At 42.9% G+C, this 14,329-nt stretch overlaps 1 protein-coding gene across 1 annotated transcript in view; it reads left to right on the top strand.

The window, feature by feature from the left end:
* Positions 1-13,209, top strand: part of LOC114666678 (butyrophilin subfamily 3 member A2-like) — a 71,159-nt gene extending 57,950 nt beyond the window's left edge. The window contains exons 13-15 of the mRNA XM_028821626.2: positions 12,365-12,391; positions 12,476-12,502; positions 12,671-13,209. Coding sequence (XP_028677459.1) covers positions 12,365-12,391; positions 12,476-12,502; positions 12,671-13,209 — 593 coding nt within the window. The remainder of the gene's footprint in view (positions 1-12,364; positions 12,392-12,475; positions 12,503-12,670) is intronic.
* Positions 13,210-14,329: the final 1,120 nt, after the last annotated feature.

The raw sequence follows: 14,329 nt of genomic DNA, 5'->3' as shown, positions 1-14,329 counted from the left end.
TTTACGGTTTCACTTTCTCCAAAGTTACAGAACTGTCTTCCTCTAATATCTGTTTGTCACTTTCTTCATCTACTTTATTCATTTTCTCAATTGTACTGAACATATTAGAAACAGTATCTGTCATAATACATAGAATCTGTTCCTTTTTAATTTCAAAATCTTCTAGAACAGGTGGTGTGCAAAGTTATGCTACAGTTCAACCCTGGGTGGCAGCATATGTGGAGAGTGCAGACAGAACCCCTGAACACACATCAGGCCATAGCACACACCTACACCTACATCATTACTCTTGTTTACACTCAAATTAACTTGTTAAACACATTATATCTGAAATTAAATTAAAACACTTTTTGTAATGTGCCATAATCCAGATTACAATATGTGAATGTCAGATTGTATAATAGCTCAGCTGAACTTCGCTCTAGTAGTAACACAACTATGCACTGGGCTTTCTTCTTACATCAGAGAAGTACTTAATTATGACTATTGTATGTGAAATGGGACATTTAATTCTTTGCATTTATATAGCGCTTTTCTCACTACTTAAAGCACTCATCAATTGCAGGTTAAGGGCCTTGCTCAAGTGTCTCTTTTGGCATTTACAGGATTCAAACCGGCAACCTTCCGATTGCCAGTGCAGATCCCTAGCCTCAGAGCCACCACTCCACCTGAAATGGGACATTTATAATAATAATAATGCATTTTATTTACATTTGAACTTGCTGTATTTTTTTTTCATTACAATTTAAATTTATTAGCAGTCGGAGTTGGTACATTTTTGCCGACTCCGACCCCGATTCCAGGTACCCAAAATTGTCTCCGACTGCGACTCCTCGACTCCGACTCCACAGCCCTGCTCTCTTCACCTTGCGCCTTACCTCCTTGTACTCTTGTCTACTTTCTGCATCTCTCTGACTATCCCACTTCTTCTTCACCATCCTCTTCCTCTGTATATTCTCCTGTACTTCCCCATTCCACCACCAGGTTTCCTTTTCCCACTTCCACTGTCCAGATGTCATGCCAAGCACCTTTTTTGCTGTCACCTTTACTACATCTGCTGTAGTTTCCCAGCTCTCTGGTAACTCTTAACTGCCACCCAGTGCCTGTCTTACCTCCTCCGTAAACTTAACCTTGCAGTCTTCCTTTTTCAGCTTCCACCATTTGATCCTTGGCTCTGCCCTCATTTTCCTCATCTTCTTGATTTCCAACGTCATCCTACAGACCACCATTCTATGCTGTCTAACTACACTTTCCCTTGCCACCATGTTGCAGTCTTTAATCTCCTTCAGAGTGACTGTTCTGCATAGGATGTAATCTACCTGTGTGCATCTTCCTCCACTCTTGTATGTAACCCTATGTTCCTCCCTGTTCTTTAAATATGTATTCACCACAGCCATCTTATCCTTTTTGCAAAATCCACTATCATCTGACTGTGATGATGTGGGTTTGCTCCATGCTCCCACCTTTCTTCTGGGAGCTCTTGAACCCTACACCATTGGTAATGTCACCGATGAGCTAGACAGTGAGGAACAACAAAGCAAGGGGATGGTGCAAAAGTGCCAAGTGCTTTTATTAAAACCAACAAACAAAAAAAGTGTTTAAATAAATAAGTGCAGTCAGTCAAATAAGACATTAAATAAATAATCCATTAAAATGAGTGAAAAACGTGGAGGTTAAAATCCAATAGAAAAAAAATCCTTTAAAAACGACTAGGTTAAAACAATGGCTGGAAGCTGTCCATTAAACAAAGCCCTGTGCCTTTCTACTGGTGACTCCCCTGCCAGATCGAGACTTGGCTTCCCCCAACGGCCAGGACGCTCACGCTGGGGATTCCATTCCAAACCTCTGACTCCCGTTGCCTTCGCTGCGGCGAGCGAACCTTTTCCCGGTCAATCCTGCTCCAAACAAACGCTCAGCAGGAGCAACCACTACCGTCGGCCCTCGGGTGCTGGCCAAACACCCCACTCGGGCTCGCCTCTCCCAGCTGCCTGCATACCTCCGCAAGTTTGTGCGCGCTTGCTCGCTTTCTCTAACACCCGACTTTCTCCCTCCTGCTTCCTGCCGCCTTCCTCACTCATAACCTCTGTCCATTTTTTCTTTCTTTCTCCTTTTTTCCCCTACTAGCCTCCTCGTGCTTACAGTGCATCCAGAAAGTATTCACAGCGCATCACTTTTTCCACCTTTTGTTATGTTACAGCCTTATTCCAAAATGGATTGAATTCATTTTTTTCCTTAGAATTCTACACACAACACCCCATAATGACAATGTGACAACAGTTTACTTGAGGTTTTTGCAAATTTATTAAAAATAAAAAAACTGAGAAATCACATGTACATAAGTATTCACAGCCTTTGCTCAATACTTTGTCGATGCACCTTTGGCAGCAATTACAGCCTCAAGTCTTGTTGAATATGATGCCACAAGCTTGGCACACCTATCCTTGGCCAGTTTCGCCCATTCTTCTTTGCAGCACCTCTCAAGCTCCATCAGATTGGATGGGAAGCGTCGGTGCACAGCCATTTTAAGATCTCTCCAGAGATGTTCAATCGGATTCAAGTCTGGGCTCTGGCTGGGCCACTCAAGGACATTCACAGAGTTGTCCTGAAGCCACTCCTTTGATATCTTGGCTGTGTGCTTAGGGTCATTGTCCTGCTGAAAGATGAACCGTCACCCCAGTCTGAGGTGAAGAGCGCTCTGGAGCAGGTTTTCATCCAGGATGTCTCTGTACATTGCTGCAGTCATCTTTCCCTTTATCCTGACTAGTCTCCCAGTTCCTGCCGCTGAAAAACATCCCCACAGCATGATGCTGCCACCACCATGCTTCACTGTAGGGATGGTGCCAGGTTTCCTCCAAACGTGACACCTGGCATTCACACCAAAGAGTTCAATCTTTGTCTCATCAGACCAGAGAATTTTCTTTCTCATGGTCTGAGAGTCCTTCAGGTGCCTTTTGGCAAACTCCAGGCGGGCTGCCATGTGCCTTTTACTAAGGAGTGGCTTCCGTCTGGCAACTCTACCATACAGGCCTGATTGGTGGATTGCTGCAGAGATGGTTGTCCTTCTGGAAGGTTCTCCTCTCTCCACAGAGGACCTCTGGAGCTCTGACACAGTGACCATCGGGTTCTTGGTCACCTCCCTGACCAAGGCCCTTCTCCCCCGATCGCTCAGTTTAGATGGCCGGCCAGCTCTAGGAAGAGTCCTGGTGGTTTCGAACTTCTTCCACTTATGGATGATGGAGGCCACTGTGCTCATTGGGACCTTCAAAGCAGCAGAAATTTTTCTGTAACCTTCCCTAGATATGTGCCTCAAGACAATCCTGTCTCGGAGGTCTACAGACAATTTCTTTGACTTCATGCTTGGTTTGTGCTCTGACATGAACTGTCAACTGTGGGACCTTATATAGACAGGTGTGTACCTTTCCAAATCATGTCCAGTCAACTGAATTTACCACAGGTGGACTCCAATTAAGCTGCAGAAACATCTCAAGGATGATCAGGGGAAACAGGATGCACCTGAGCTCAATTTTGAGCTTCATGGCAAAGGCTGTGAATACTTATGTACATGTGCTTTCTCAATTTTTTTATTTTTAATAAATTTACATAAATCTTAAGTAAACTTTTTTCACGTTGTCATTATGGGGTGTTGTGTATAGACTTCTGAGGAAAAAAATGAATTTAATCCATTTTGGAATAAGGCTGTAACATAACAAAATGTGGAAAAACTGATGCGCTGTGAATACTTTCCGGATGCACTGTATATTTATTATGGTGACGAGGATCAGGTGTAGCAATCAGTGGCTCCTGGCAACAATTACGGACGTGGACGGCTCCTCACCTGTGCACTTAAGCAAGGATCGTCCGCATCACGAATCACCCCGGGAACCACTTCCACTATTTATTGAAAAAGTGGCCTCTTCGACTTCAGCTGCGGACCCGTTATACCACACTGACCTTCTTCATTCCTCTCCTTGACACCATACCTACCCATCACCTCCTTGTCTCCTCTGTTCCCTATGTTCCCATGTCCATTGAAATCCACTTAAATCACCATTTTCTGTTCCTTGGGTACACTGTCCATCACTTCATCCAACTCACTCCAGAAATCTTCTTTCAAATCCATTGCACACCCAACTTGCGGGGCATATGTGTAGCGGCTTTAAAATGGTTGCTGATGCTTTGAAGGAAGACAGACACACCAATATCCAGATTCTGTTGTTTATTCTGCAACAACGTCATCCAACTAAAAGACAAGCAGTAGGGGCCTGTTTATACCTCACACTCAGAACGCATACGCGCCCGCATCATGTCTGCCACGTGTTCTGAGCGTTCATTTGATGCGTCCTCTGAGCAGGTCCTCAGAAATTAATGCGACGCGTTCACGAGTTGCAGTACCAGCAAAAAGTCGGGGGTTGTGCTAAAAGTTGGAATGTGACGTCAGAGTCTCTGTTTACTATCTACATGTGACAGAAAGCAACTTGATCCTACGAGATCAGTGTGTGCGCTGTAACAGTAGGGGGTGCTAGAGCTCCCTTGAACTCTCAGGTACCACGCCAAACACCAGGTAAATGTACAATTATTATTCTTTTTATTACAATAATGTGCACTAAGCACCCTCCACTCCACACTACTCATAAACACTATACAATACTCAATAATCAATAACCAATTACTAATACAATTCTCACTCCTCCTCTCCCAGACAGCCACCCTTCCTCCCAGCTCAGCTCACTCGTCTGGGGTTTCCCAAAGTCCTTTATAGTCCCTGACTCGGAAGTGGTTCCATACCAACAATCCATAAGTCCTCATCACTTCCGGGTCAGATTAAAAGTCCTTTTCTTCAACCCGGAAGCACGTCGTTCTTTCCGGTCATGTGATCATGACGCACTTCCGGGTTATAGGGCACATAGCACTCTGTAAGCCTCCCTACAGTGGCTCCTGGTTGTCCCCATGGTATCCAGCAGGGTTGTTTATAAAAACTTCAATGTCCGTAATGCCCTGCTGGAATTTGGGGACCTTCCATGCTGCTGGGAGGGCTCCTCCATCTGGCGGCCTGGAGGTATGGACCGGAATATTTGGCCGGCAATCCCTCACAATGTATATTACATTTTACAGATAAATTGGTAATTTCATTTAAATAATGAATTCTGTTAATAATTACACACATGGGGGTGACATAGTGGCGGAGCATTAGCGCTGCTGTCTTTCAGGGAGTCACGTCGCTGATATTCCCTGCCTGGAGTTTACATGTTTTCATGCTGGGTTTCCTCAGTGTGCTCCAGTTTCCTTCCATGGATATGCAGATTTGGGGATTTGGTGCCGCTAAAATGACACTAGTGTATGTGTGTGCTTGTATTCACCTTGCGATGAGCCGAGGCCTCGTCCAGGGATTGTTTCTCACTCGTGCCCAATGCTTGCTGGAATGGACACATCCCTGGATTTAATCAATAAACATCCTTTTCAGAGATATTGCGGTAAGGTGTCATCGGAATTTAATGGGTGTTCCAGGCAATTCACAACACAGAGAAGCCGAACCTGTTCTCACAGTGATAATATCTCGCACTGCCACCTGGTGGATTCCTCCAGATATACGCAAAGTATGCGCACAAGTTTAAATACTAAAACACTTGAGTAACAGGAGCGTCCGCTGCAGCATGCGTTGCGTCGTGTGAAATATAAACCTGGCCTAAGGAGCACAGTCAACACACGCAGCGTGTTGCAACAGTCTCCTGCAACAGCGTCATCCAGCTTTTTTTTATATATATACAAATATAATAAATACAAAATTACACAAAATAAATAATGAAATTAACACCAAATGAAACAAATGCATTTCAAAAGAAATCAGATCCTGGTCAAGCAAGTGTAAAATATCTCCTTCTAATGAAATACGTGTTCCATAAAAATAAATACTTTTTGTTATCCAAATTAACCTTTTCAAAACCATACAAATTTAACAAATGCATATGAACAATAACAATGAAGGACAAAGTATAATTAATGATGTAACATACCAAAAAGACAAGCAGTAAGGGGCACAGTCAACACATGCAGTGACATATGCTCTCTCAGTCTCCTGTAGCAAGGGATACAATATGCTGAGGCTGGATCCCCGTCAAATTAAACACTTTTAATATCCATTTCTGCCTACCAAAAGTGACGACAGAACTTCAACATACTGTACATCAATAACCACATGACATAATGTTTCTATGCAGTTTGAGACAGAATTCACTATTTCAAAACTTGTCAGCTTACACGAGAGACGGAGAGTATTCAGAAGCGTCTTACCTGCAACATCGTCATCCAGTTTTTGCCAGGAGTCTTCTGTTATGCTACATGTGCGTCCTATGGGTGTTTTATTAATTAAACCCCCCCTGCTACAACAGGCAAACAGGAACTATTATACAAAAGATACACTGATTGCATTCATATTAAACAAAATTCACAATATACAAAACAAAAACATTTCAGTTTAAAAAAAACATAGTTTTGAGAATGTTCACTAAAATAAAACATAATAAACTAACTCAGCCACATATGCACTAACAACATTCATCATTCATCATCACCTCCAATTTCCAGCTTCATAATCATTACTCTGTCTGACACTCTTTTCACTTCCAAAACACTCTTGACATACTGTTCCTTCAGAATAACCCCTACCCCATTTCTCCTCCCATCCACACCATGATAGAACAATTTGAATCCACCTTCGATCCACCTGGTCTTATTCCCCTTTCATTTAGTCTCTTGCACACACAATATATCAACCTTCCTTCTCTCCATCATATCGATTAACTCTCTCCCCTTACCAGTCATACCGCCAACATTCAAATTTCCTACCCTCAGTTCCACTCTTTTTACCTTCCTCCTCTCCTCTTTCCTCTGGACACGTCTCCTCCCTCTTCTTCTCCTTCTTCTGACAACAGTAGCCCAATTTCTACCAACATCCTGTTGGCTAATTGTACTGGAGGCGATTGTTGTGGACTCAACCAATCTATGGAAATCCGTATTGTTCCCCGCATATTGACCTGGCAAAATTTTACACCAGATGCCCTTCCTGACGTAACCCTCCCCATTTATCTGGGCTTGGGACCGGCATGAAGAAACACACTGGTTTGTGTATCCCCTGTGGCTGGGTTGAATTTCTGCTGTGAGTAAAAAGAGAAAAATAAAAAGTAATCCAAGGAAGCTTTTCAAATATAAATTTTCTTTTAGGACAGAAACTAAAACTTTACATTCTTTAAATAAATACATTGATTCATACCTCTCTCTCTTTCATCCTTAGCTGGTGATAGGAAGGGGTTTCCTCCTGAGCCCATACACTGCTGTAGGTATCACTGAATTTTGGATTATACGTATAACGTCTTCTCATGCTATACTGTCCATGGCTATGGCTTTGGCATAGTTGAGGCTGAGTCACTGATTTCTCAAATCTTCTTTTTAGGCGCCGCTCTTTGAATCTTCCAATCCTCAGGGCGTTTCCACCAGAGTAGCTTTTATGGTAACCGACAGGTATTCATTCTGCAGATGTAGCCGAACCATCTCAGCCTTTTCAGTTGTACTGACTCTTCAACTGTTGGTTGGTGGTTACAGTTTGTCCATATGATTTCACTTCGAAGACAGTCACGGAAAGGGTACACCCAGGGTCTGCCACAGGCATCATGTTTGGAAGACCTCAAGCTTGTTCAGGTCTTGTTTGAGCTGGGTCCATGTTTCGGATCCATAGAGGAGAATCAGCAATGGTGGTGAATATAGTGCTGTTGTCTGCATACATTAAATCAATCACAAAGTTGTACTTGTTGTACTGCATGCCATGTGTGCCCTTGAATGCCTTTTTCATAATGGCATCAATCTTTATGTTGAAGAGCAAGGGAGAAGCAACATCCACTTGGCGGACTCCAGTTTGGATGGAGAATTCCTCAGATAGCTCATTTCGAATCCACACAGAGCTGGTAAAGCCATGATATGAAATTTGGAGGAGTTGGATGATCTTATGAGGGATACACTCAGCCTCCAATGCTTTCTAAAGGGCTGGCTATTGGACACAGTCAAACGCGGACTTGAAGTCGATGAAGACAATGACTGTTTGATGTCCACACCTGAGTCTTTTTCCATCAGTTGGGGAATAGTGAGGATTTGATCGCAGCAGCCTTGATTTGGCCTGAATTCTTATTGTTCTTCTCGGCTGGTGTGTTTACTATATTTCTGTAGCCTGGATTCAATGATCTTCATAAGGACCTTGCCAATAATAGAAAGGAGGCTGATGCCATGATAGTTCTTGTACTCGCAATTGTCACCTTTCTCCAGAATTGGCACAATGACAGTTTTTTTCCATGCAATTGGTACATATTCCGACTGCCAACTCAATGCCAGAAGTGTGTGTAATCGATGCAGTAGGGTGTCCCCTCCAGCCTTGATTGCTTGGTCCATTCCAGGTGTCTTTGTGTTCTTCAATGATTGTATGCCTGTCTTGTTTCTTGATTGCTGGATCCCCCAAATTTGGCTTTTCCCCCAAATTAAATGTTAAGATGTGGTGAAGGATAACAGATGCAGTCCATTATCATTGCTCTCCCCGTGGCTGAATCTGCCCATTGTGTTTTTCCATCCAGACCGGTCTGCACCAATGGGCAATACAACAAGTTCAGTCTTCAGAATCGTGTCCAATGTATGTTGGAGTTTGTTGTAGAAATCATCCTTGGCTGCATCTAAGATGGTCTCAGTTGGTGTATAGATAGATAGAGTGTGAGTCTTGATTGTACCATAAACAGTAAGCGCTGCCAGGTGAACTGATATTGGGTGGAAGGTGATTACGTTTCTGTCAGCCCAGATATCCACCATAAATCTAACACCTGCTTCTTGTTTTCCACTACCAGAGTAGTACAGCATCATCACTTCATCAACTGTTGGTGGATGAAAGATTAATAATAATAATAACAATAATAATAATACAGTGGAACTGCGGTTCATGAACGTCTTGATACACGTACAAATTGTTTTACGACCAAAAAATTTGTCAAACTTTTGCCTCGGTTCATGACCACACACTCGGTATACGAACAAGCCAGTTTCCCTTTCGGTTTTTTACATTGTGGCACCTGGCTGGGGTTCCTACCTGGACGGGATGCCCAGGAGGACCGGAGGAGGGCTCATGCCTCCTCCAGAACATGAGGGGGCGTCCGCCCTGGTTGCTTTGGGGGCCACGGGTACAGAGCATGGAAGCTCAACCCTGTAGGGGCCCGTGGTCACCGCCAGGGGGCGCCTCGATGCCTTGGGAGCCCTGGACCTCAGTACTTCTGCCACACCCGGAAGTACTGGGGGAAAGAGGATTGTGGACACCCGGAGGACTTCCGGATGTACCATCAGAGCTTCTGCCACACATGGGTGTGGCTACGGAGCCCCTCAGGATGCACCTGGAGTCCTTCCGGGATGAATAAAAGGGGCCGCCACACTCCAGTCAGGGGCAAGAGTTGGGTGGAAGAGGACGAAGCTTGGTGGAGAGTAGTGGAGGCGGACCAGAGACTGTGAAAGGCATTGTGTTGTGGCCAGGACTTAAAGGGGTGATTGGTGCTTCAGCACTGGGTTGTGTGCACTATTGTGTTGTACATATTGTAAATAAACGTGTGATGGGTGAAACTATGACGTCTACCTGTCTGTGTCCGGGCTGTTCCCCACAACATGTTCAGTCTCTCCCTGTGCAGCAAGCAAGAGAGAGAGAGAGAGAGAGAGCGCGACACATACACACACACACACACACACACACACAGGTAGCGTGAGAGAGAAATGCACACACACACAGGCAGCACGAGAGAGACGCGCACACACACAGGCAACGCGAGAGAGACGTGTGCGCACACACACAGGCAGCGCGAGAGAGAGATGCACGCACACACACAGGCAGCACGAGAGAGATGCGCGCGCACACAGGCAGCGCGAGAGAGACACACGCGCATGCACACACAGGCAGCATGAGAGAGAGGGGGCTGGATGCAGGTAGGAAGGCAGTTAAAGAATGCACTGGGCTTGATTTTGTTTCATTTCTGTTTACAGCGATTGGTTCGTAGCGTGCATTGTTGCAATGTTACTTTTCTTGGTGGTTTATTAAATTACGGATTTTTTCAAATGTTCATTTTTTTCCCTGTGCTTAAAACTCATTAAAAAAAAGTGTTTTTAGCCAGCGGTTGGTAGCGCTATAGCGCGAACTATTGCAGTGTTAGTTTTCTCTGTTGTTCAAGGTTTTCTCAGTGTTATTCAATGTTTTTACATTTAGTTTACTATTACGCTGTGCATTCTATGGTGTAATTAACTATATTTGTGCTTAAAAACTTAAAAAAATATATATATTTACATACAGTTCGTATGGTCTGGAACGGATTAATTGTATTTACGTACAATCCTATGGGGGAAATTGCTTCGGTTCACGACCAAATCGGTTTACGACCAGAGTTTTGGAACGAATTATGGTCGTGAACCGAGGTTCCACTGTAATAATACATTTTATTTATATAGCGCCTTTCCCATGCTCAAGGCACTTCACAGAGTTTAAGATAGCATGGCAGGGTATACAGTATATAGCATTGTACAAACCAAATAAATAAATAAAGAAGATTAAGACAGCAAATTCAGAGAAAAAGCCAGACAACATAATTGATGGTCTAGCACACACACACAGGTTACATGAGAATCTTGACATAAAGGTAAAATGAAAGAAGGGTAATAAAGTCATGTAGAGCTAAAAGCCTTCCTGAACAGATGAGTTTTGAGTTGTTTGTTAAAACAATTCATGGAGTCAGCTGACCTGATTAATTTCGGTAGGTCATTCCAGAGTCTGGGCGCTATACAGCTGAAGGCCCTGCTGTCACCCATGGAGTGTAGATTAGTGTGGGGCTCAGCAAGATTGCCAGAATCAGAGGACCTTAGTGGGCGGACAGGCACATAGTGATCGAGAAGGTCACTGATGTAGTTTGGCACCAGGTTATTTAAGGCTTTGTAGATTATTAGTAGGATTTTATATTCGATTCTGTAAGACACAGGGAGCCAGTGAAGGCGGAGCAGGATGGGTGTTATGTGCTCGCTGTTGCTGGTTTGTGTAAGGACTCTTGCAGCCGAGTTTTGAATAAGCTGGAGCTGTGATATAAGATTAGAAGGGTCACCTGCCAGTAGGGAATTACAATAATCGATGCAGGATGTGATCAAAGCATGGACAAGTTTCTCAGCATTAGAAAAGTAGAGGAAGGAGCGAACACGGGATATGTTACAGATGTGACAGTAAGAAAGTTTCTTAATGTAGTTTATGTGGGCGGAATAAGAGAGGGAGGAATCAAAAATGACACCAAGATTCTTTGCAGTAATAATAATAATTCTTTGCATTTATATAGCGCGTTTCTCACTACTCAAAGCGCTCAGCAATTGCAGGTTAAGGACCTCGCTGATGGGCCCAACAGAGCAGAGTCCCTATTGGCATTTACGGGATTCGAACCGGCAACCTTCCGATTGCCAGTGCAGATCCCTAGCCTCAGAGCCACCACTCCAGGACTGATGAGATCACCGCCAAGATGGACTGGGAAAGAGCTCATTTTATTAAGTTGCACTTTAGTCCCAATTTACAGTAGGTCAGTTTTGTTGCAATTTAATTTTAAAGAGTTCTACTCCATCCAGGTATTAATTTCACTGTGGCAGGTTGTGAGCCGAGAAAGCACTGATGAAGTTCTACTTTTAACATTGAAATAAAGTTGATTAGTGTTCCAGGTCCAGTGAGTCGTAATTCTAATACTGCCACGATCAAGATTTTGCATTCCAACAATTCCTAGGCTATGATTTCCTTTTGGACAACATGGTGGCCAGTTCGTACATTCCACAGAGCGATGCAGGTTTCCAATTTTGGCACAATGAATTTCCTATGGCCAGTAGTCCACTTCTCACCAGTACCATGGATCCCCAATGATGGCGCATTGGCTGCCCCAGATGCAGTAGCAAGAGCGATTTGTACGTGTATCAAGACAGATAGTTTTACGGCCCCTTGGTGGGGTCCAACCCACCTTCTTTTGCAGGCGGGCTTGAGAACATCCATGGCGGAGTTCAATCTGAGTTGGATATTAATACATATATATCCACAGAAAAAATTTAAAGTACAGTTTTATGAATTTTGACCATTTTTACACATAAAAACAAAACCTGAATAATTAAGATATCTGCAGCATTTCCAAATTCTTTTCCGAAACCTGTTGGTGTTACAGTTAGTTTGCATTTCTGATGGATTGCGGAGTTCAGCTGGTCAGTGAGGCTGCCTGGATTTTAAGCTAAAGTTATTTTTTTTCCTTTTGGTTTACTTGATGTTCTCATTATTTCTCTGTCTCCTAAACAGAAGAACGAGGATACATCTCAAGCCAAGGTATGGCATTAACTGTATTTGTATCACGAAGGAGTAAACTCCAGTGTAAGGAATAATAATTTTCTGCTATTTTTTTTCTTGTAGAATTGGAGGAGATGCGCTCAGTAAAAGGTAAATAAAGACATAACATTGGTGAAGAGGTTTTTAAAAAAGGGTATTACTGGCTGGTATCTTTAGTTTTTTTATCAAAAAATATTTTAAGCTTTTTAGGATATTAAAATTATATTTTATGTAAAACCGATAAAGTATTTAGTCCAATATTTGTTTCTTTTTACACAGTTAATCTAACAATAAACCAAGTGAAATCATCAAGGAATGTTAAAGTGTCAGCAGACGGAAAAAAAGTCAGAGCAAAAACAAAAATCAAGCTAACAGGATGGGACTGTGCCATTGCCAATGAGAGCTTCTTGCCATATGCTGGGAGACAATACTGGGAAGTGAAGGTGGGAGACATTCCTAAATGGAGACTGGGTGTCACCAGTGACTCAGACTTTAGTGAAGTAAAAGATAAGACTAAGGTCAGGAAGAATTACTGGGCATTGAAGCGGAAAGAGAAGTTAATTGCTGTAAATGATGAAGGTGAAACAGAGCTGACTTCAAAACAGAAGGCCAGTGTGATCGGAGTGTTTCTGGATTATGGAGGAGAGCTTTCCTTCTATAATTTGGATGACACTTCTCGTATTCATGCTTTGAAATGTAGCACTGAACTCCCCCTCTATCCTTTTTTTAACTGTGCTAGCACTGACAAAGATCTTGTTATTTTGCCTCAGTTAGCAAATGAAATGGAAAAGAAACAGACAGATGACACTACTGCCTAAAGTCCATAGCAGAACAAAGAGATACTTCTTACACATGTGGTATTACTGTTACAAAAAAATCTCAGTTCTGATGGTAATCTCTGTGTATCTTATAAATAAATGCTTAAAATTACTTAGAAGAAATTAGCATGATGCATTTGATGTAAAACACACTAATATACTGCAATTTTAGGACTTGATAGAAGTTAACTTTACATTTCCTTCTCAAGACCTGCAAGGTTAAGTCACATTTGATATTGCACGAAACAACCTATGTGCCAACCTGATGTGAAACAGGCTACTGCCAGAAATATAATCCTAATAAAATACTTAAAGAATTTCATTAGTAATGTTGTGTTTCTGTTTCTTTCAAAGATCTTGCACTGTTTCTACTGATTACATAATGCCACACAACTGTAGATCTTGTTTGTCCAAGTACTGTAGAATTTATGAAGCAGTATTGTCAGATACTGCATGTCCACATCACTGTTTTCAAATCTTAATGTCAGTGCAAATAGCCAGATTAAATCCTGAGAGAGATCCTCCCATGAAGCCCTGCGGGAGTCCGAGGCACCGCTGCAACACAGGGAGGTTGCCATCTAGCGTCCAGTGGGAGGTATTAGGTCTCCCATGCCTGCTCCCCCAGAACATATGCTGAAGGGGCGTCCTGATCAAACATGGGCCCCGGACGCCCGCCAAACTACATACTGTATTTGAAAAGTTCCTTATGTTCAAATGCTTAGTGTGGGTAGGTCATGGAGCGCTGAAAGTGGTTGTAGAAACCTGAAAGAGAGTGAATGAATAACCAGTATAGTAGCGGTTAATACTAAAAAGTACTTGTGATTCATTAAGGGGAAGAAATGTATTAGTAAAAAGAATAACTAGAGAAAGCGGTTTATTGCATTCATACTGGGAATATTTAGCACCAGTAATGGCGCACTGCACTTTAACGCAGTGAATACACTTGACTTGAGCATTCCTAGTTTTCATACTCTCTCCCTGTACATTTAGCATTCATTTGCTCAGAGGTTGATTCACTTGCTGCTTCCTGAGCAGCTCTTGTTTTCTCCACCCTAGCGGCCCACTTCTTCTCTTCTTCCGTCGGCATCTTTTCGCATTGAAACTGATTAAGTTAGTGTTT

The sequence above is a fragment of the Erpetoichthys calabaricus genome, chromosome 16, assembly GCF_900747795.2.
Source record: "Erpetoichthys calabaricus chromosome 16, fErpCal1.3, whole genome shotgun sequence".
In the NCBI taxonomy this organism is placed as follows: domain Eukaryota; kingdom Metazoa; phylum Chordata; class Cladistia; order Polypteriformes; family Polypteridae; genus Erpetoichthys; species Erpetoichthys calabaricus.
Note: the sequence above shows the minus strand (reverse complement) of the source record. Positions and strands in the feature narration are given on the sequence as shown.